This window comes from Squalius cephalus (genome assembly GCF_949319135.1).
Source record: "Squalius cephalus genome assembly, chromosome: 10".
Classification (NCBI taxonomy): domain Eukaryota; kingdom Metazoa; phylum Chordata; class Actinopteri; order Cypriniformes; family Leuciscidae; genus Squalius; species Squalius cephalus.
In genome coordinates, this window is record NC_137131.1 from 11,937,653 (window position 1) to 11,960,069 (window position 22,417).

General features: G+C 41.6%; 1 protein-coding gene across 1 annotated transcript in view; it reads right to left on the reverse strand.

The window, feature by feature from the left end:
* The window catches only part of herc2 (HECT and RLD domain containing E3 ubiquitin protein ligase 2), a 65,183-nt gene that overhangs the window by 17,824 nt on the left and 24,942 nt on the right, over positions 1-22,417 (reverse strand). The window contains exons 24-63 of the mRNA XM_079882533.1: positions 22,071-22,241; positions 21,865-21,968; positions 21,618-21,768; positions 21,241-21,455; positions 20,943-21,075; positions 20,628-20,755; positions 20,155-20,350; positions 19,945-20,072; positions 19,218-19,531; positions 18,988-19,139; positions 17,753-17,944; positions 15,986-16,173; positions 15,687-15,879; positions 15,379-15,561; positions 15,086-15,270; positions 14,750-14,897; positions 14,398-14,594; positions 14,032-14,262; positions 12,626-12,764; positions 11,995-12,141; positions 7,492-7,634; positions 6,936-7,200; positions 6,474-6,616; positions 6,265-6,363; positions 5,960-6,128; positions 5,655-5,780; positions 5,304-5,412; positions 5,074-5,213; positions 4,771-4,961; positions 4,092-4,197; positions 3,918-4,009; positions 3,658-3,833; positions 3,464-3,575; positions 3,163-3,244; positions 2,749-2,892; positions 2,023-2,113; positions 1,755-1,932; positions 1,115-1,196; positions 423-594; positions 154-298 (exon numbers count right to left, since the gene is read on the reverse strand). Coding sequence (XP_079738659.1) covers positions 154-298; positions 423-594; positions 1,115-1,196; positions 1,755-1,932; positions 2,023-2,113; positions 2,749-2,892; positions 3,163-3,244; positions 3,464-3,575; positions 3,658-3,833; positions 3,918-4,009; positions 4,092-4,197; positions 4,771-4,961; positions 5,074-5,213; positions 5,304-5,412; positions 5,655-5,780; positions 5,960-6,128; positions 6,265-6,363; positions 6,474-6,616; positions 6,936-7,200; positions 7,492-7,634; positions 11,995-12,141; positions 12,626-12,764; positions 14,032-14,262; positions 14,398-14,594; positions 14,750-14,897; positions 15,086-15,270; positions 15,379-15,561; positions 15,687-15,879; positions 15,986-16,173; positions 17,753-17,944; positions 18,988-19,139; positions 19,218-19,531; positions 19,945-20,072; positions 20,155-20,350; positions 20,628-20,755; positions 20,943-21,075; positions 21,241-21,455; positions 21,618-21,768; positions 21,865-21,968; positions 22,071-22,241 — 6,260 coding nt within the window. The remainder of the gene's footprint in view (positions 1-153; positions 299-422; positions 595-1,114; positions 1,197-1,754; positions 1,933-2,022; positions 2,114-2,748; positions 2,893-3,162; positions 3,245-3,463; positions 3,576-3,657; positions 3,834-3,917; positions 4,010-4,091; positions 4,198-4,770; positions 4,962-5,073; positions 5,214-5,303; positions 5,413-5,654; positions 5,781-5,959; positions 6,129-6,264; positions 6,364-6,473; positions 6,617-6,935; positions 7,201-7,491; positions 7,635-11,994; positions 12,142-12,625; positions 12,765-14,031; positions 14,263-14,397; positions 14,595-14,749; positions 14,898-15,085; positions 15,271-15,378; positions 15,562-15,686; positions 15,880-15,985; positions 16,174-17,752; positions 17,945-18,987; positions 19,140-19,217; positions 19,532-19,944; positions 20,073-20,154; positions 20,351-20,627; positions 20,756-20,942; positions 21,076-21,240; positions 21,456-21,617; positions 21,769-21,864; positions 21,969-22,070; positions 22,242-22,417) is intronic.

Below are 22,417 nucleotides of genomic sequence, written 5' to 3' on the forward strand. Positions count from 1 at the left end.
ACTTTATCTTACACAAGCACTAAAGCGAAATAGCTTTTAATCAATAAAAGGAGAGTTGTTTACTATGCTTTTTTTTTTTGGGCACATTAAACAACTCATGATGCAAAGTATAAGGAAGGAGTTCTTGTGCAAAAAACAAACTGGTTGGCCCACCTGTCCAGTGTCTGTGACAGCCAGGCAATGAAGAGCCCCTACAGCAACATGAACAATCTTCTTCCCCCTCAGTCCTTCAACCATCTGGGGTTTGCGCACGTGAACATCTGTGCCGTGACCCAGTCTGAAGTAATCGCCCTTACCCCTGCACAATGCAACAACATGAAATTTCAATCATGTTAGGGATTACTTGGGAAAAAAGCTAACTCATAAATCATGAATTGTATTGTAATGCCTCTGAAAAAACAGATATCCTTTTAAATTCCTACCAGGTCCACACAACTCCAGATTTGGTGAGGGCGAGGGAGAATTGAGCTCCACATTCGATCTGACACACTCCCTGCCCATTCAGACGCTCAATGTTCTGAGGAATGTTACAGCCTTCACTGCCGCCACGGCCCAGCTTCCCAAAGTCTCCATCTCCCCATGAGAACACCATCCCTACAAAACATACATTCATATAACTTCAGCTATGTATAAAAACATAAAATCTGAAGTCGTTCAACCCCTAGTGTGTGTGTGTGTTTTTTTTAAGTCTACATTTATGTGACTAAGTGTTGACAATACATTTCTGCGCAACTGAATGATTCTCTGTGCGTGCAATCTGCATGTGATGCACGAGCTTCTGTATGTGTGTGCATTACAATACAGCACCCAATAGTTTAGAACGGCGTTTAACTTACGTGTACAATAAGCTGTTTAAAACGTGCATTCTCCCGATCAATTTTTAACATCTAGATAGTATAATCAAACATATTGTGAAGCGCTCTCAGAGAATGCATTTATTTGTTATTTAAACTGTTTGGACACAGAGGGTTAAAGTGGTCTTTCAAGATTTCTTATCCTGTTGCACCCTCTACTGGCCAGGACCAGCGACCTCAACCTTAAAGTGTCATGTCACACAAACACCAAAACAATACCACCTTAAATTAAATCTACAAAACAAAATGCAGGCATCTACCTTCATCTGTAAGGGCAAGAGTCTGGGCATCTCGACTTCCACAAGCCACCTGGACAACACGATGGCCTAAAAGCACCTTGACCTGCGAACCAGATATAGAGTTTGATCTACTGCCATCAGGGACACACTGTACTAAACAGCATCAAGTTTATTTCAACTGTTATACAAAGAGCATAAGCAAATTCTCTTTAAAACAAGTCAGTTCACTCAACGGTCATCTTGGCAATTTGATAGTTTTCTATGTACGCAAACAGGCATTCAAGTACAGCTCCTACTTACATGAATAGGGAAAGACAGAAATCTCCAAAACTGTCAAGATTCAGTTTTAACTGCATATTAAAATAAAATCCTACAATAATGACATTATAAAATGGGTTTCTTTAGCTCAAAATCACACTTAAAACTGTATGTTTGGCTCAGTTAAAGGGCATTGTGCAAAAAATGATTAAAGGGCTCAAAATCTGGATTTTTTTTTTTACTTTTGGGGCCGACGTATTAAGCATTTTTGTGAATTTCTTCCAAACAATTTTCAAAGTTGTACATCACCTCCACCTTATAGGGATTGCTCTACAAAATATACTGGAACCCTGCAGTTCTGAACCGAGAGGTCTGAGTTTACTGAGGTAAGTAAATCAAATACCAGTTTGGGTCTGAGCTGAGTGGTGTTGTCCCCGTGGCCCAGGCGGCCATATTCACCCAGACCCCAGCTGTACAATTCTCCACTGGAGGTGATGGCAGCACTGTGAGAGCTGCCACAGGCGATGTCTCGAATGCGCTTGGTTTTCAATGCCTCAATTAGCCGTGGCTTATCACAGTTCCTGGTTTAAAAAAAAATTGTTCTCATCAGATCCCTCTAGAAATCTTCTTCATGTTCTACATTACTGTGGGAGAAGGTACAAATAACCTACATTCGGCTGAAGTGCCCAAGCTTGCCATCATCTCCTTCACCCCAAGAGAACACTTTCCCATCCACAGTCAATGCCATGGCATGCCTTCCACCTGCACACAAACAGTTTATCCACTTTAAACAAGTTCTGGCAACATGGGATGTTTTCCTTAAAGGGGGATCTATTGTGCAAAATTCACTTTAATATTGATTTTTAACATAACTATGTGGTTGGGAATTCGTTAAGGTACAGCTTATATTTATAGTGAAGTGTTTGGGGCGGGATATGTGATCGTCAGCACCACCCTAACTTCGGGTCTGAGGCTGCTGGCCTCAGACTGCTGTGACATATGGTTCAGCAGTTAGATATATCTTGTAGGTAATGTATATTACGCTGCTGTCAACTGAATTCACAGCTGGGAAAAAAATGTGCATGTGTATATTAGATCTGTTTACATTCACAGACATAACCGACTGTTTTTATGTGAACTTTGTCAAATACACACAAGGTTATGTCAAACACAGTTTAAGAGCAATTAGACGGGAAAAGATGTTTTGTTCGTTTTTGGCAGAGTATCCGAGGCATAAGGCACAGCACTATTCTGGATGGGGCGGGGAACAGTAACTCATTTGCATTTAAAGATACATGCATGAAAACATGTTTTTACTTACACTCAAAAATGAGCATTTTCAACACGGTATAATAAATGATCATAATAGGTACCTTTAAAACAGAAAGAGGGCATACCTGAATGTACAGCAACCTTTTTGACCACATAGTTGCTGAGGGCAGATATCTGTCTTGGTATAGGGATGGTTCCACTGGACAGTCCTAAACCAAGTCTTCCGTTAGTGGCCTCTCCACAGGCATATACTTTACCTTCAGCAGTCACTGGAAAGACAAAGAATCAATCATTCTTTTGGTTAAAGGAGTAAAAATGTAATAAAATTATGAGCATCCAATGCGATGGCAAATCATTTCAGATTTAAAATACAACTAGAAAGACACATTTGTAACAGGGCATTGAGTGTCCTTTTGCAAAATGACAGTAATCGCAGTATAATACACCAGCCTTACATTTTTTTCCGTAAAAATTTCACATTTTATTAAGCAGCAAGCAAAAGAACAAAGGCCTGCTTTTGTTACTTTTAAACAACTCACCAGCAAAAAGACTTTTAGAGCCTCCAGCAACCTGCACTACATTCAGAGCAGATAGTGTCTCTGAGAATGATGGGACTTTGATCTGAGAGAGAGAGCAAGACAATAAGATTTGTCAATGCAAGCTATAGCTAAAAAAGTTATGCTATCAAGCATTCAAGCAAAAATATTGTTTTAAATCAAATTAATTTCTCTTTTATTTACTTTTTAAAATGTATTTAATACATTAAAAATAAATTATAAATATATACGTTAAAAAAAATAAAATAATACAAAACTGAATGCATGTTTAGACATTACTGACCTTGGACCCCTTAAGTCCTCCAAGTTGGTCCTTATCGTTGAGACCCCAGACAAAGACTTTAGTTCTGATGGTGGCAGCAGACTCCAGCCCTGACAACCTCTTTCGAGTCAGACTGCAAAGAGAGGTCGAAAAAAGAAACTCAATGACATACCAGATCATGTTTTCTTCTATACTAAACCATCTTTATCACACACCTTCCAGTCACTGTCTTCTCATCCTCCTCTTCCTCATTGTCAGATGCCAGGAAAGGCACAGTAGCCAGATCTTCATCCTCTGCACGAACTCGACCCACAATGCTCAAACCATGGATCTTACAGTCAATCCCTGAGCTCCGGCACTGTTTTATGGCAATCTCGATGTACCTGTGATACTGAACACACAAATACAAGAGTGCTCAGCATTCCTAAAGAAACAACCCTGAAGAACAGATGTTTGTGAGGAAATTCAAACCAACATCTGTGCAGTCATTGAGTAGGGAGACCGCGGTGTCTGTGGGATTGATGTTGATGGTCTTCAGCTCGATCAAGTTATTGAGCGAGCTTCCACCTGGAGGACAACCACAGTTAAATCAGGTCACCCATAAAAGGTTAGACTATGACTGACCTGAAAAGGCTTCATGTTTTTTTACCTGACACCACCACCAGTGAAGGCATGTAGCTGCTGTCAGCTGGATCTACAATCATTTTCAGTCTGTGGACCAAGATATCTGGGAAAAGCTCCAACCTGATCCAGTGCTATTGAAAACCAGCAAAACAAAACACAGATTTTTTTCCCCTCAAACTTACAACCAAGTGTTTCCAATTTATCTCTTATATGCGAACAAGCAAATGAACACTCAAAACCATTCAAAAGATTGGGGTCAATAATATATTTTATATTGTTTTAAAGTCTCTTATGCTCAGAAAGGCTGAATTTAATCAAACATACAGTAAAACAGTAATATTGTGAAACCATAATACTGTACAATTTAAAAATAACTTTCCTAATTTAATATATTTTAAAATGTTCTGTATTCCTGTGATGGTATAGCTAAATTTTCAGCATCATTACTCCATACTTCAGTCTCACGTGATCCTTCAGAAATCATTATAATATGCTGATTTGGTGCTAAAGAAACATTTCTTCTTATTATCTATGTTGAAAACAGTTGTGCTTCAAAATATTTTTTGTAATATTATTAATGTCTTTGCTGTACTAAATTGTTGTTTTACTAACTTGTAACTTTATTGTAGTACAATTTTTTTTCAAAACATATCTTACTGACCACAAACTTTTGAATGGTAGTGTATGCCTATAATGAGACAGACCTTGCCCTGAGAGCCTGAGGACTGCCAGCACTGCTCTCCAGAGTCTATGAGCCTTGATGCCTGGTTAACGGAGGACGACACACTGAGGTTCTTCACCACTCTGGACCACTCGTCAATCAGCATCCCACGCTGACTGTTGTGATGTCTCTTCAGCTGCTTTCCTGAGCGCCCACTGAAGGTGGATGACTGACCTAAAGAGAAATGATTAGGTCAAACCAGACTGGTTACATCCCATAAAGAAATTTACACTGTTGTAATGCTACATAAAGTAGATATTAAAGAATACACAGAATTCTCTCAGACCTGGTTCATTTATTCGTCCAAATGAATGTCTAAGGTTGTGTTTACGGGTCTTGAAGCAGCTCTCACAAAAGTCAAAGTCATCACAGCTCCGACACTTAAACCTGGGGCCGTTTATAGGGAACATCTGACATCCGTCACACCTAAGGAAAGTGAAAGGTAAGAAAATGTTTATTAGTTGTTTATTTTGTCATTTTATTTAGTCAAGTGATTTTCACTTGTACTCTGTGTACCTGACACCAGGATGTATGCTGGGCACAAGCTCCATCTCTGACAGCAGTCCAGTCCAGTGTGACTGTTGAGGAAAGTCCACTATCACATCCTTCCCATTGGCACTGAAGGCTGGACACAAATGTTACACACTATGATGAAACCCAAGTACAACGGTTCAATTATAGCTGAATAGACAGCCCTGTTCTACAGGTTTGAGATATATAGCGAAACAAATTGCTAAATACAAAAAGGGATTCACTCAGTAATGGAAAACAAACAGGTCTTGAACAACATGAGGGTGATCTGCTCATTTTAGGGGTGAACTGTTCCTCTAAAGCGGTGAAGAGAAATAGTTTAAACAATTATGTTACCTTTGACCACACCCACACTCCTGTGAGTGACAGATCCCCACTTATACTTTGGCGTTGTGACCGAGGGCTTAACTCGCACTTTATCACCAATCTTTATATGAGACGGAGAACTCTGAGGAGGAAATCCTGGGAAATACAGAATTACATTTATTTAAAAAAAGAAAAAGAAAAAAAAGGACCTAAATCCACTTTATATGAGCTGTTGAAGTCCTAATATACATTTTTTGTCATTCGATTTTTATTTTATTTTATTAAAGCTGTCCGTTGTAGTGTGTAAGAGCATAGCAGAACAGAGAGAGTATTACCCAGCAGCTCAGTGTGGATGTAACGGACCCAGTAAGTTCCTCCTTTTTGCTGCCAGTCACACTGCACATTCAGATCATGTAGGCCGTCTCTGTCCAGCTTTATCACTTTACCCACATCGCCCTCATATACTTCCTCATACGTCCTGCAGCAACGCACCATCATGCCCACCTGCAACACAATTAGTTCAATCAGGCTGCCTCTTAAGTACATTAATCTGATTTTAAGAATGTTTCAATACTTCTACAGGAAACCCAAAATACACATTTTTTAAGTGCATATGCAAACCAGTTAGTAAGATCCTCACCTGAATGTTCTCTCTCACATATACAGCATAATCATCATTGCTCTGAAAATCCGACCTCTTTTTAAACGTCTGACTCTCAGTTACCACAACCCCAGGAGGCTGACATGCAAAAGAAAGATCGTTAGTCACACAATAAATGACTACAAGTGAATCTGCACCTCATGTCTGGTGTGTGACGGATCAGTTTGTGTACATGTAATTATACACACCACAGGGAAAGCTGGCTCAGGCTCCTCTAGCTCTTCCAGCACCTCTTCATCAGAGTATTCATCTGATACAGTATCTGCATCTGACAGATCTGTAATGTGAACATCTGGATGGTCCAACAACCAGCCCACCAATGCCTCTACACCTGAAACCCAAGCAATCATGAATGAGTTGCTAGCAAAAAATGCTCTATGTATTCTTACAAAAAATTATGTGGGGATAGCATGACAGAGATATATTGTACTGTATGATTACAATATTCATATGACATGGTATTTACTCCAAGATACATGAAAAACAACAGTATAACCATCATGCTAGTGTACAAATGACCATGGCATTTCTATGGTACTATGCAAGAAATGCAAGAGAAAGAACTTTGAATACCCAAGCATGTAGTGCTAACACTGAATACAACATACGACAATTTAACATTTAAAAAACGTGAGCTATTGGAGCATTACCTGGCACTCCAGAAGCACCTGTGGTTCCAGAAAGTGATTTAAGGGCAAACTCAATGTTTTTCCTTTGAAAGCCCATCTCCATCAGCTGTAGGACGATGGGAGCAGGGGGCACAGGTGAGGTCTTGTGTTTCTTCTGCTTGGGTGGGCGCATATGCTGCACAGTGACCGGTGTTGTGGCCTCGCTAGAGCTACTGTCCTCAAACAGAGGGGAGGATGGGTGTGTGGATTCAACAGCCAGGTACTGACACACAGCCAGAGCTGCTGCCTGAACACACATACACACAAAAACTGAGTAAAGACATTTGAAATTCAGAGGAAAAAACAAATATGGTGGAACTCTGTGATGTAACATCTGGTACATGTGGAGCTTGTAACTGAAAGCTCACATATGAACATATGAAACACTTTTGACCAATTTAATGCACCCTTGCTGAATAAAAATATTGTACAATGATAATAAAAAACTTATTATATTAGAAAGCAAAAGCATGTCAAAGCATGTAATTTAACATGCATTTAATACAAATATCAAGGAAGTGTAAATGTGGTCTCTCACCTCTAGCTCCTGGCGGTGGAATATGGCTTTGATGGGGGAAGGCTGAGTGGATGCTGATAGCAGCTGCTGCAAGAGGATGAGGGGAGGCTGAGGACCCTCAGGAGACAACTCTCCCACATCAGGAGACGACACACACTGATCCTCTGAACACAAACACACAAAATATTACATAAGCACATCACACAATTGCCATTCACAAAGTAAATAGACTGTTGTTACTGTGAGCAACATATAGACCTTAGTCAAAATAGAGTGGTGCAGGGATGATGACAAAACACAGAAGAATAATTTGCTAGTGGTTCCCTCAAGATTTTCCAATGGGTTTTTATAATGGGATTCTCTTTCATCATCTCGTGTTCGAGATCCACCTATGGGAAGGGCATCCGTACCTGACCTCTGTAGAAGCATCCAATTGCACCAAGTCTGGCAAAACAGACAGAAGCGCGAAGACAATGCCAGGTGAGGCCTGCGGACATATTAAGCCTGCACTGACACAGCTCGGTTGGATTTATGCTGCTCACTTACGTGTCTGCAGGAGGACAAATCGCCAGATCAGCCTCCGCCAAGCATGACAGTTGTTTTTCTAATAAGTTTAGCTGTGTTTGCTTCTGAGTCGCCCACACTCTCGCATCTTATCACCCATTTCCTTTTCCACGGCTGCCCGAGGCAGTTTTTTGCCGGTATGTCGCTCTAAATCGGACGCTTCTCCCGGGAACAGCCTATCAAGGGCCTGCCCGGCCGCGCGTGGTGCACTGATTGCCGCGAAGGACCTTCACCCATTCTGCGTGGTCTGCTTGGGCCTTAAGCACACGGAAGAGGCTTTGGAGAACCAGGAGAACTGCAGTCATTGCCTGATGCTGCCGAAAAAACTCCTGCGACGCTGCTTTAAAGTTGCTGCGACCCAGTGTGTCGAGTTTGGCTTTTCTGACTCGAATGGGGGACACTGTGACGTGCTACCAGGGCCTCCCGGGGCACGACTTCTCTTATCTGGGCTGACCAGTCCAATCCTGCGTTACTCTAAAGGGGGTCGCACACCGGACGCGCAGCTCAGCGCCGCGCCGCGCAGCGCCACGTCTTTTAAATTCGAACACATTATTCTCTATGAGAGTACACACACCGGCGGCGCCTTTCGGCGTCTGTCCGCGGCGCCCAGCAACGGCTCAGGACCGTGTTCAAAATCCTGCCGCGCCACAGAGCGCCATTTACATAGTTTTATATTAAATTTACATTTATGTGTCTCAAATCGTAGTTAATGTATATACGGACTTCACACCGTGCTGCAATATACATTTAGTTTTATATTTATTTACAGAAATCAGAAAATTGCTGATGCTAACGGATTTTCAGGTGAGAGTTGTCCTAGACGTGGCGCGGCGTGGCGCTGAGCTGCGCGGCCGGTGTGCGACCCACTTAAGAAGACATCCCAGTAACCCGCTCGTCGACGAACCGGCCGGTTCTGTTGATTATGACGACACGGGCCTTCTCGGGGTCTCAGAGGACGAGGAGGCCATCCCGCCCTCTGGCGTTCCCCAGGTCAACACCCCCGCGGCCTTGCCTCAGTCCATCCTCCTGGAAGTGTGTGAGCGAGCGGCCGCTCGCCTCAACATTGAGTGGCCGGCTCCACAGAGTGCCACTGACAAGGAGAGGGAGATTTATGACGGGAAGTGCTGGGACCCCCTCCCGGTCCGGGGAAACAACTCTTCCCCATCCTCCCAGCATGCGCGAGGCACATGAAGCACAACTGGAGCGACCCACTTGATCTTAAACACGGTCTTGCAGGTCTAGAGGTAAAGGATATGGCAGCTCTCGGAATGGGTGATCCCCCGCTATCGAGCCATCGATCGTCAGGCACCTCAACCCAGTCCAGGGTGGGCTGCTCGCTCCCCCTAAGCCGGTCTTGCCTAACAAGATGGATCGTTTTTCTGTCTCTGTGCACCAGGCCGCTTAAAGATCCTCGGCCTTGGCTGTCAGGGCCCTGAATGTCTGGGCTGGGGTGCCACCCAGGAGGGTAGAACGGTGAACGGTTTGTGGCCAAGCAGACTATGTTCAGCGCACATAAATTATTTAGCACTTATGACCATATGGAAAGCTCTGAATCATTTTCTGCCTCGCCTGCAGGGTCGTCATGTGCTCGTACGCTGCGACAATACCACGGCAGTGGCTTACATCAACCGTCAGGTTGGCGTGCGCTCGTCGAAAGTTCACGCTCTGGTTCACAAGCTTTTGGTGTGGAGCAGACGTTTTTTTCCTGTCGTTACGCGCAACTCATGTTCCATGCATTCTGAACAGAGGAGCAGACCTTCTATCGAGGGGGAACCCAATTTATGGAGATTGGCGCCTCCACCCTCAGATAGTGGGTATGATATGGATGAGATTCAGAGAGGCAACTGTAGATCTTTTCACCTTGCGCAAAAACTACCATTGTCCTGTTCTTCTCGCTAAAGGAGATGGACGCACCTCTCGGGTAGATGCACTGGCCCATCCATGGCCCAAAGTGCTGCTGTATGCTTTTCCTCCCCTGTGCCTGATAATTCCCACACTGGACAGGGTGAGAGAGCAGGGCCTGTCTCTCATTCTGATAGCACCCAGGTGGCCCAAAGCACCATGGCTGGCAGAGATAACCCCTTTGTTATATGCCCAGTCGTGGCACCTCCCCCTCTGTACAGACCTATTGTCCAAAGCGAACGGGGAGATTTATCACCCACAACCAGACAGGGTGGCTCTCTGAGCCTGGCCCGTAAGAGTACAAACCTAAGCGCACTAGGGCTTCCCCCACGTGTGGTTGCTACTATACAGAATGCCAGGGCCGTTTCTACACGGTCCTTATATGGCTGTAAGTGGCAAGTGTTCGAAATGTGGTGTGATGGTCGTGGTCACACATATCAGTGCGCAGTTCCTGATATTTTGTATACTTTTCCACGATTAAGGTCTACCCAAGGTCTACTGTTCTCGCGCTCTTCTCATCGATTGCTTGTCTGCCTCGTTGCTCCTGCTGCTGCGTTGGTTTGCGTCTGTAAGCCTTGTGTATCTTTCTGTTTTGAAACATTATTTACTATCATTCCTTAACTTACTCAACATCACACATTAACCTGACATCGCTAGCTTCAATCTAAATCGTTATTGCTAGCACAACACGCTAGTAATTCGCTAGCCTGTTAGTGTGCCATCTGTCCACTCTTTCTTTCTTTTCTTTTATTTTAATTTTATTTTTTTGCTCTTTGCCAGTCATCAGAAGAACGGTCTCCATGGTGCTGGAGGCTCTGTCTCAAATCCCCTTGGAAATATTTCCCTAAAGCTGCTGTCTTTCAAGACAGCTTTGCTCTTGGCCTTGGCATCAGCTAAACGTGTCAGTGAGCTACATGCACTCTCAGTCCATTCCTTGTGCACTAAATTCTCTCTTGGAGGAGATAAGGTTTTCCTTAAGCCTAATCCGGCCTTCATGCCGAAATGCTTCCCTGCGTTCACGTCGGAGCTGTTAGAGCTGTCCGTTTTTCACCTCTGTGGAGGATCAAAGGCTGAATGCCCTGTGTCCTGTCCGTGCCTTACAGACATATTTGGCTAGGACCAGTGCTTTCCGGAAGAGTGACCAGGTCTTTATTTCATGGGCACCCCCTCGCAAGGGGAATCCCATATCTAAGCAACGCCTCTCACATTGGCTTGTGGACACTATAATTTTGGCATATGAATCGAAGGGAGTGCAGCCCCCAGGGGACATCAGAGCTCATTCCACGAGGGGCTTAGCGAGAGAAGAGAACTCTTGGGCTCTGTTCAGGGGAGTATCGCTGCAGGACATTTGTTCTGCTGCCAACTGGGCTTCTCCCCATACGTTTGTGCGTTACTACTGGCTAGATGTCACCAGAACCTCGGTAGCACGACAGTAACCTATTGTTTTCCAATTAATGGGTAAAATAAGGTCTGTGGTAAAAATAACTTGACAATACTTGGACGTTTTGCTCTACAATGTTAATTACACAGTCAAAACAAAATTGCGAATTTTAAAGCTGTTGTTTATTTAAAAAAAAAAAAAAAAAAAAAAAAAGTGTTTTAATTAATTAATACATACATTTGAACTAGATAAGAACATTTGGGGTTTAAGTGTGTGCAGTTTACGTTGTAGAACAAAATGTCTAAGTGTCATCGAGTTATGTTAACCACAGACCTAATTTTACTCATAAAATCAAAAACCCCATTATAAATACCCATAGGAATATCTCGAGGGAACCACTGGAGAATTAGTCTTCCCAGTTTTGACATTATCCCTGCACCACTCTATGGGCACCATATATTTAAAAGCAGATTTAAAAAAAAAATCTACACATGACCACCAGGGGGTAGTGATGGGATACATCCAGACACAATTCTGTTCAAATAATTATCAGTACATTACAGTCAGTTTACAGATATTTAATCCCCATTGCAACTGCATTGTCTGATTGGTGGTCCAGCTTTGAGTGATAAAAATGGGAACACTTATAGCACCACAGCATGAAAGGATCATTGCACCTGTAGGATTGGGGCTGACGTCTATGACGGCTGGCTGAGACAGGATCTGTCGGAGTTTGTCCTGGTGGGAAAGCAGAGCCCGTGCTGCCTTCAGGATGTACAGCCTGAGCTGCTGACACCGCAGCAAATGCACATCCACCTGATCAGCTGCAATGACAAACACATAAACCAGAATATATATTTTAATACATAGATTAGTTTGAGTGGAGCAGATGCTTCTGCATGGATAAAGATTAGCAAATTCATATAAGGGCTTTTCACACTGCGCTTAACCCCAGGTGATTGTCGTTCTTTAAACCCCCGGTAAAGGAATGATTCACACTTATATTTTAGAAGTGAGGTTGGCACAGCTTTTTTTTGGTGAAACGGTGCAGTGTTAGAATGTTACACATAGAAGCATAGCAACAGACAACCAATCGCGTGCCTCATTCACATCCTTTGGGACAGTAAGCATATCAACGTGCGACGTTCGTCCAGTAAGTGACACAGGCACTGCAAATATGCTAACAAGGACGTTAGCTCAGGGTTTAGGAATGTACAGTGTGTTATGGCAGCGTACGAAAACCCAGGATTAATAATATTAGATCACATGAAAATAACATTTGATTCATGACTGCTGCATGTGCTGTACCTGTAAGTCCTCTGCTAAGGGATTTCTTCATGCGTTGTTTCTCCAGCTTGCTTCCTGCCAAATTTACTAGCTTCGCCCACACCGTCAGCATGGGCTCACTGAAGGGCAGGTTTTGAACACTGAATGGAACCATGTGAATCTGCAAAAATTTTAAAACAGAAAATAAACATCAACCACAGAGATAAATGATGGTCATGTTTGTAAACATACTGCCCCCTAAATATATCTTCAATATTAAGTACTGTGTATATTGTGCATATTTTACACTACCATTCAAAGGTTTGGGGTCTGAAAGATTTTCCTTTTATTTAATTAAGTCTCTTACACTCACCAAGTCAGCATATTTAGATGTAGTAACAGAGTAATATTGTGAAATATTACAATTTCAAATAAATGTTTACTATTTTAATATTTTATAAAATGTAATTTATTGCTGTGATGGCAAAGCTGAACTTTCAGCAGCCAATACTGGAATTTTCAGTGTCAAATGATCCATCAGAAAATTAATATGCTGATTTTATGGTTAAGAAACAGTTGTGTTGCTTAATAGTTTTCATGGAAACATAGATTTTTTAAAGGATTAATAGAAAGTTCAAAACAACAGCATTTTTGAAATAGAAAGATATCATGATATAAAAAAGCGACGATATGTAACGTTGATGTAAACTATGTGATTCGCAATATAGAGTTAGTTTTATCCAAGACTCAGCTTATTGTACAAGGTATAATCTACCCAAAAAATTACATTCTGTCATCATATATACCCTGATGTCTTTTCAAACCTATAGGTTTCTTTCAACTTCCAAACACAAATGAAGATATTTTTTACGAAACCTTAGAGATTTCGGACCCTCCATTTAAAGTCCATTCCTCTAAACTTCAAGGGTCCACAAAAAAGTCAAAGGCATCGTAAAAATAATCAGTCGAGTTGTCTAATCTAAATCCAAGTCTTCTGAAGAGACACAATGGCTTTATATGATGAACAGATTTACAATGACGCGCATACTAAAGTAAACACGGATTTTCAAATGCTTGCGTGACGTGCAAAAATAAAAAAATTTTGGGATGAACTAACCATTCCGCTTAGGAAGAGTCATTTTGACATGAACGTTTATGGAGTTTCAGTGACATTACTACATTAAATTACTATATATAATGTTGAATATAATATATTATAATGCAATGAGGGAATATTTGTGGGTCCTGATAATAATAAAATAATATGATGATAAAGTAATAATAATAAAAAAAGTCTTTATTTTGGCTTAAAATATCACAATAGTATTGTATCGTGAGTTCAGTATCGCAATTTGTATCGAATCATGACACGAGTGTATGGTTACACCCCAACCATCCAGCATAATGAATGAACTCGGGAGTAATACTGCACGTTAGCGAATACGTACCGGCTTGAGCTGACTGAGAAGGCAGACTTTGCAGTTCCTCATTTCATGGAACTGAACAGTGATTCGTCCTTTAGGTGTGATGCGAGTCACAGTGCCCTCCCCATATTCCTCATGAACCACAGGTCCACCCAGGCGCAGACGGCCATCAATCCCACCAATGACCGCCAAAACTGCCATCAGGCTGCCCACAGCTGGGGCTTCTGCATTGGGGAGGTAGTCTTCAAGCACAGCCTGATAGAAACACAATATAGAAGAATTAAAAATCCTCTAGCCAGGACTCAATATCAATAAATGGCACCTTAAGTCCTCATTTTACAACACTATTATTGGGTGACTATTATTGAATATGATAAATTTCACTCATACCGCTTCAGTGTGTCTGCCTGCCATGACGTCACTGATACCACTGAGCTGTGAGTTAATGTATTCATTTATTAGGCCATTCCATTGGCCAAGGGAATGAAGTATACGCAGTAAGGCCACTATTTCCTCTGCTAGGGTACTGCTGTGAGTGGCTGTCAGAGAGGCTTGAGGACGGGACTTCCTCCTACGCATCGAACATTCTGTAAATCACAAAATGTAATAAAAAAAATAAAAAATTAAAAAAAAGGTTAAGGTGACATCCTGATATCAGACTTTGCACTACCTTGAATCAAAGAATTTGAGCACAAAAAGTGAGAAAATACCACATTGAGAAAAGCAAATAAATGTACAGTACCCCTGAGAAGGGGCAGATCTGAGGAACAAGTGCTGAGCAGGCTTCCGAGGAACCCAAAGAGTTTCTCCACCAGAAACTTCATATCCTGTGAACGCTCGGTCTTATCCCAGGATGGTAATACTGCCTGTAGAAGCCGTAGGGCAAGAATCTGCAATGGGGTGCGGAGAGTTTGATTAAGACATGGCACTAAATGGATCCTGTCAACAGCACTAATGTGTACCGCTCAGCTGCACTCATTTTAACCCTGTGGTACTCACAAGGAAAGCTCTCCTTCCCTAGGTAAACCTAAGCAGAACTCATGATAAGTGTTGAATGAAACCAGAACAGTGCTGGCACCTGTCTTTGTAGTGTGACTGCAGTGAAGGACTGGTGGCCCTCCACGATGCGTATGAGCAGATTTATCCAGGCAGAGGAGCTCAAGGTACTGCACATCTGAGGCATGAGAGCTATACTGCGAATAAATCCCAGCGTGCACCAGCTCCTGTGCTGCTCAAGGGACACCAGCTTGTGAGACGAACAACCTAAAGAAGAGAGGGAGGAATGTGGTTGAAAGGACCCTATAAATATATATAAATAAATACTATGTGACATTTAATTATTTGATAAAAATTAAAAAAAGAAACTGTTACCAGTCTTGTCACTGGCTCCGCTCTCCACCAGTATCCTAAGTTGACCACACAGAGTGCTGATGGCATCGACCTGCATCACCTCAGCATAAATCCCAGAGGATAGTGACAGTGTCTTCAACAGATTAACTGTACTGGTCAACATGATCGCAGTAGGGTGAACACTCTTCTCCATCACCTCCCCTTCTGAGAGAATACAAGAGAGGTATATATTAATAAATCAACATGACAAGGTCGAATACATTAAAATACCAAGATTAGGAAGTAATTGTTGTGTTATCTGGAATGCCAGAGCAGAGTGCAGCACTAACCGGTGTCGTCCTCTGTGTCAGAGTCTTCAGTGGAAGGTTGGGTGGCAGGTGGCGGCTCGGCCAGTTTAAGGTCATACTTGCCCTCTTTGCCCATTCTGTAGGAATTGGTGCTGCTGGTATCCCACTGGACACGAATCCAGCCATCTTCTCCTAACTCCCCAATCACACGCCCTAGGCCTGGAGGTGGGCCATCCTAAAACACACCATACAGGAACTTACAAGAAACTGACCTGCCATTGTCTGATCCACACTTCAGAATTCAAGTGTACACAAATGCAAACATGTCGAATTTAACACACCTGGTCTCCCCACTTCCAGTCAGGTCCTCTCATCACCCTAGTGCCGATCTTCATCATAGCTGCCAACTCAGGGCCGGAGGCAGGGAGAGGGGTGGGGGTCGTCTCCTTCCTGGACTCTTCGAGAACTGTAGCAGAGTCTCCGTGAGCTACAGAGCTCAGCTCCTCCTCACTGCTGTCAGAGCTGGGACCTGTACAATACAATGCAGACACATTTGTAAGACATGAAAAACTGGAAGAGAGGGTAACTCTGAGAAAACAAAGGAAATTAACATCTAAACTCTCTTGCTATATTAACATCCCCATTCTAGACACGATCACACTTAAGTTGATCATTCACCTGAAAATTCACCAAAAATCTATATGGTTTAATGTGAACAATTATCATACAACACTATACATGTTTGGCATCATTTGAAATGTCTCAGTGCGACTGGTACAAAGGTCTCATCCCCAAAGAAGTAAACCAAAAGGTAATAAAGTTTTTAAGAGCTTAGAGATATCTTGCTTACAGAGGAGGGTGGGTCTTTCATGCGAATGACATCCTGCCCTCAAAAGGTGTAAACTCTGAAGACCGTGATTAATGCAAATTCCCATTGTTAGCATATGTTTAGGTTTCTTTCTTGGTCTGGGTATATAAAGAAATGCAACAAGAGGCTCTGACCATTTGTAATGAAATTCGCCGTAATTCTGAGTGCCTTTCAGACACTCAACATTATGTATTTCCTGAGTCAGGTACATCTTTTACTTGATCTCTGAGCATTTGATGTTGTTGTATTGATTATTTTTGAACTGATTATGTAATTGGCATGATACATATATACATATAGACATAATAAATTGTTTACATTTGGATTTATTCTGACTTACTCTGAAATGAATAACTTTAGTAGATTACATTGTATCCATTATTACCGCAAATCTCTGTGCAGTTTTTAGTAGAGCATAGGGCACACCAACTGCGATTTTAGAGTTCCGGCTAATATTTGGCAATAACTCAAGTGTACTTGGTTTGTAAAGACTAAAATGGAATTTCCATTTAAGACAGCAAAATGCTGCTCGACCAACCTAAATAGGGTGAGTCTTACCTCTGTTTAATGTAATGTTACTTTAGTTAAGTGTGCGTGAGAAACCATGGCATGACCAAACCAAAGCTATTATCAGAGAAATAATATTGTTCGGCTTATATCTGTAGTTGTGGTCATGACCTCTGTCAAGTGTTCAAGTGTATACAACCAAGGGGGCTACACATATCTTATATAGAGTAAGCGTGAATGCAACCGTCTAAGATATTAGCCAATTACCTCTGTTTAGTGACCCAAAACTGATTTTTTGTGATCGTGGGCCCACATAATATGAATGGCCGGTGTGAGGACCCTGTGCGACTTTGGCACCCGAATGAACAAGAATAATAATAGTAAAGAGTTAAATAAAACAATCAAATGTGCTGCTGAACTATTATATAAATGACCAATAACTAATTTGCATTCTAACCTAAATTCGAGGTTGTGATATAATGGAGTCAGATAAAAGGTTAATTGGAATTAAATTAGTAAAAAAGACCTTCACCCGCTTTTCAAAAACTGACGTTGGACCAATTGGGCAGGCCTTACACATTCATACCAAAAAATACAAACCACACTAAAAACAGAAATCGAATCCCATCTAACCCTATAGAACAGAACCCACATGATCCCATAGAACTGAATCAATCTAACCCTATACAAGAGAGTCCAACTGCCCTAGAAAATAAAGAGAGAAGGTGCTAACCAATGAGTCGGAGAACACTCTGGGTGAGGGCGAGGGTGCCGGAGTTCAGCAGGAGGCTGAGACTGTTGGCTCCGTGTTTGAGAGTGAGCATATGGAGCATGGCCAGCAGGAAGCGTGCCTGAGGGATGGTACCCAGACTGGGGCCTGCTGGGTTCTCATTAGTGATGGTCTGCAGAGGCACTGGCTGCACACCTGGAGGAGAGGAAACAACAATAAAATGACAACAATCAGTAAAATGAAAAAACAAAATACTCTGTTGTACAAAATTTCAGGGTCAATATGATTTACTGTACAAAAAGTTCAGGGTCAATAAGATTTATTTATTTTAAGAAATTAATACTTTTATTTAGAAAGGACACAAATTTGTTCAAAAGTAAAAGTAAAAATGATGTACTTTTGAAGCAGCACAACTGTTTTCAACATTGATAATAAAAAACATTAGTTTCTTGAGCACCAAATCAGCATTAGTGTTATTAGTACAGACTTCGGTACTGAAATTTTATGCAGTTGTTGAGCAGAATCGTAAACACCTCTGATTGGCCATTGTGTTCACGTGCTCATCGGATATGTCTGTAATTGGGTATAATGATCAACGCACGGGAGCGTTTAAGAGCACACAAAAGTGTTTGAAAGTGTTTTGAAAGCGGGAGTGTTTGAAAGCACAAGCAGGCGTCTATCTGCGGAACGGTCCACTGATAGACACCTGCTTTCAAATGCTCCCGTGTGTATCTGTGTAAGACCTCTGTGAAGAGCGCCATTGAAGTAAATTTACAACATGTTTTTGAATCACTGATCATTGTAGCCAATCACAAACATATTTGATGAGTATGCGAGCACAATGGGCAATCAGTGGTGTTTATGATTCCGCTCAACACCGCTCAAAGCGTCACATTTTTTTAAATTTCATTACCGACTTGGTACGGAACATGGTACATTTGACAACACTAATCAGCATATTAGAATGATTTCTGAGGGATCATATGGCTGCTGAAAATTAAGCTTTGCGATTACAGGAATAAATTACATTTTAAAATATATTATTACAATTTAAAACAACTTTTCTATTTTAATATTTAACAATATTACTGTTTTGCTGTATTTTTGATCAAATAAATGCCACCTTGGTGAGCCTAAGAGGCTTCTCTCAATTAAAAAAAATAAAAAAATAAAAAAATTCTAACCAACCCCGCACTTTTGTGTATAAAGATATTCTAGTTTTTGATCTTTAAACTTACCCAGCTCCTTGAACTTGACACTGGCCTCCAACAAGATGTTGCGGATGTTCTGGATGGCCCAGGCATAGAGTTTACCGAACGTCACCTCCAGCAGCATTCGGTTAAAAGGAGGAATGAGATCTACGTCCTTTAGACAGTCAGCCAGAGGCTCCCTATTGAAGCAAAGCAGAAATTACATGTAAACACAAGTCTGCTTAAAGTGCTATACACTGATAATATTTTGCACTTACCCAATATTGGTCCCTTCAGGTATGACCCTCTGCCAGCCACAGAGCATGGCGTACTGTACGGAAGGCAGGAGGAAGTTTTTGGATGCCAGCTTAAGCATAGTGTCTATTCCCTCCAGACGGACCTCAGCTCGCTCCAGCTGTTTAAGGAGGCATTTCCTCATCTTCTCCACGTCCAGTGGCTCCTCTTTCAGAGCAAACTCAACGATGGTGCTCATGAGGCTGGACTGAGAGAAGGAGCCCTGAACGCTGTGCCTTAACCAGCGATACTTCTGAACGCTGCCTATGGTGTTTAGCAGAGGCTGCCACTTATCCTGCTACAAGTTAAAAGATGCAAAAAAAATTATAAATAGGGCTGTCAAATCAATTAAAATTTTAATTACATGATATGCTTATTAATTAATCTAAGTGTATAATAATATTTGTAAAGAAAAGCTAAATAAAAATTATTTCAAACATCCAAGACCCTTCAATAAAATATATATATATATACTTTAAAATGACAAATTCCATAGAAATCCCCAAACTGTAATTTCAACTAAACGAGATGCTTTTGATGAAGAAGGTAAAGTAACTTTGAAAGGACAGCAACTATAAATATAACACATGCAAATAACACCTATATGTCAGAGCAGCAGCGATGCAAGAGATATTTATAGATACAGCTGTGATAATCTCTGACAGATATGCATGATTCAATTGAAGAGAGCGAGAGAGAGAAAAGGCAAACCTTTGCAGATTTGACAGTTTGTTTCTTGTCCACAGGCGTGGGGTTGATAGGAGCAGGCGGCTCCTCATTGGTCCCTTCCCTCTCCATCTTAGACTCCTCCAGATCAGCTGACTCTGACTTCTTAGGCACTGAGAGATTAAGCGAAACATGCTATAATTACAGACTGACCATTTTACACTGAACATTTAAATGAACATTTAGACTAGTTACCCCTCTTTTTGCGACGGTCTCTGATCAGTTTCTGTGTGATCCTCTTCCAGCGAGGCTGAGAGCTCAGCAGCTTCAGTTTGGACACAATGGACAGGTCATTACTGACGGCAGGCCTGAGCTCATTAAACAGAAATCGCAGCCTCTCGATCACTGGGGCGCACACCTCTTTATAAGAGCGGCCCTGCTCCTGGTGTGTCTGTACCACACAGGAAAGATCACAGAAGAGATGGTCAAAGAGGTTGTTATGATGTAAATGACAAGGTGACATACCATGCTACACTTAAACACAGCTTAGACCTGGTATTAATATGTATTCAAATGTAAAGCTACTGTAAAAGGTACTAAAATTAATCTCCTGTAACCACTCATTTAAATTTCATCCTAAATGTGACAGCTCAAGCTGAATATTCCAAGGAAACGGGTACAATAGAATACATTTATTTGGATTATTTGGATTATTGCTCTTTGCTCACTTTTATCAGAGAACACTTGGCCTGGTACACCATTCGACACACATCAATCACAGATTTGGGGAGGGACCTTTGTTTCCCCTGGTCTACACCCAAGGCATATTGATCAACAAGAGAGAGGGCAACATGACCTGCATAAGAAAACAGATTTTACTATTAATGAACAAAAAAAAAAAAAAAGGAATATTCAAAGAATTACAAAATAATACAGTAACAATGAAACTTCAGTGCTAGTTTAGAGAGTAGGATTTCAGAAACTAAAACTATAAATTTGAAGCAGCCGTCACCACTCAATTCAACAAACACTTTCTAAGTTACCAAGGTCCTGGTGCTTGAGAAGGCAGCAGAGCAGCAGGCGGCCCACTTCCTCTACAGGATGTTCCGGTGGAAAAGTGATGGGAGTGATGAGATGGTACTGTTTACAACACCGCTCGATTTGGCATAAAAAGTCCTGCAGCAAATAAGAAAGAATCCAACATCAACCATCAGAACACATCCCAAATGATGCAGTATCTGTTCTGATAAACAATTTGACAGTGAAATCTTAGGGAATGGGCTGTATAATAAAAAATACTAAATGAAGAGACATAAATTATAGTCTTTCCCTGTGTATGACCTTCACAGTGTGGTCCTGGGTGGTGTTGTCAGCGATGGCTTGCAGAAAGGGCTGGGCGTGATCACTCAGAGTGATTCTGCGGCAGTAGAGTTTGGCTTTGTCTGGAGTGGTGGTCCCTGGAGAGCTGCAGTGGTCCTCGTCCTTCTCTTCATTATAATTATAGTGGATCTGGCTCGTCTGAAGACCACCGAAGAAAATAGATGACTGGAGCCATTCTGAAAGGTAGAAGAGTAAAGTGGAGTAAAAAGGTTAAACTTTTTTTTTTTAAAGTCTCTTTTAATCTTTGTTTTTTGAGATATAAATATGTGTTTTACATTTTTTTATTTGCATCTTGATTTTTGAAGTACTACTGAAACATTTGCAACATCATAACTCACTGGCACATTCTAACTCTATGCGGGAGAGAGGGGTGCTCATAGCCAGATACGAGGCATGTAGCCCCAGCAGCAGACCCAGGTTCCTCTCAGCATCGATAAGAGGTGAGGACAGACTGCTCAGGTCAGGCGTTGTCACCATTTCTTGGTTGGGCTGGACAAACATAGAACCAACAAGAACAAGAAAAATGAAATCTGAACATTCTTAGAATAAAGCGGCTTGAAACTGGTGAATACAAGTCAGACAGACCTCCATGTATTGGCCCACACAGAAAGCTTGCATCGACTCTCTGGTGTCTTCAAACTGTAGAGCGGCCTCTAAAGCTACCACAGGATCGTCTCCTGCAAATTGGGCTGTGGAGGAAAAACAGATGACAAATCAACTTACAAAACTCTTATTTGAAAATTAATTTCAAGTAAAAGGTTTCGGGCATTTTTGTTACATGTTTGCTATACCGAGGATGCTGTTCCCGGTTAGAGTCTGAGCCTGGAAGTCTTTAATATCATAGACCTTCCCATCAATGACAGTCCAGAAGCCACCATCTTTATTATGATTCTCCAGGTCAGCTTTGCGGATAAGTGACACTTCTTCGTTGTTCTTTGAACTGGGCCCATTGAAAAAGAAACCTGAAAAGAAAGCGGTTTACAGCCAATTGTGCATCACTGCTCTTCATTTACTATTCTGTGCATTCCGGTGTTCTAATATCTTTAATTGACTAACTATTGTGTTACACTCCATAAATTTGGTGTAACTCTCATTTGCTAACATATTTTTAAATATTTTTTATTTAAAATAGGATTGG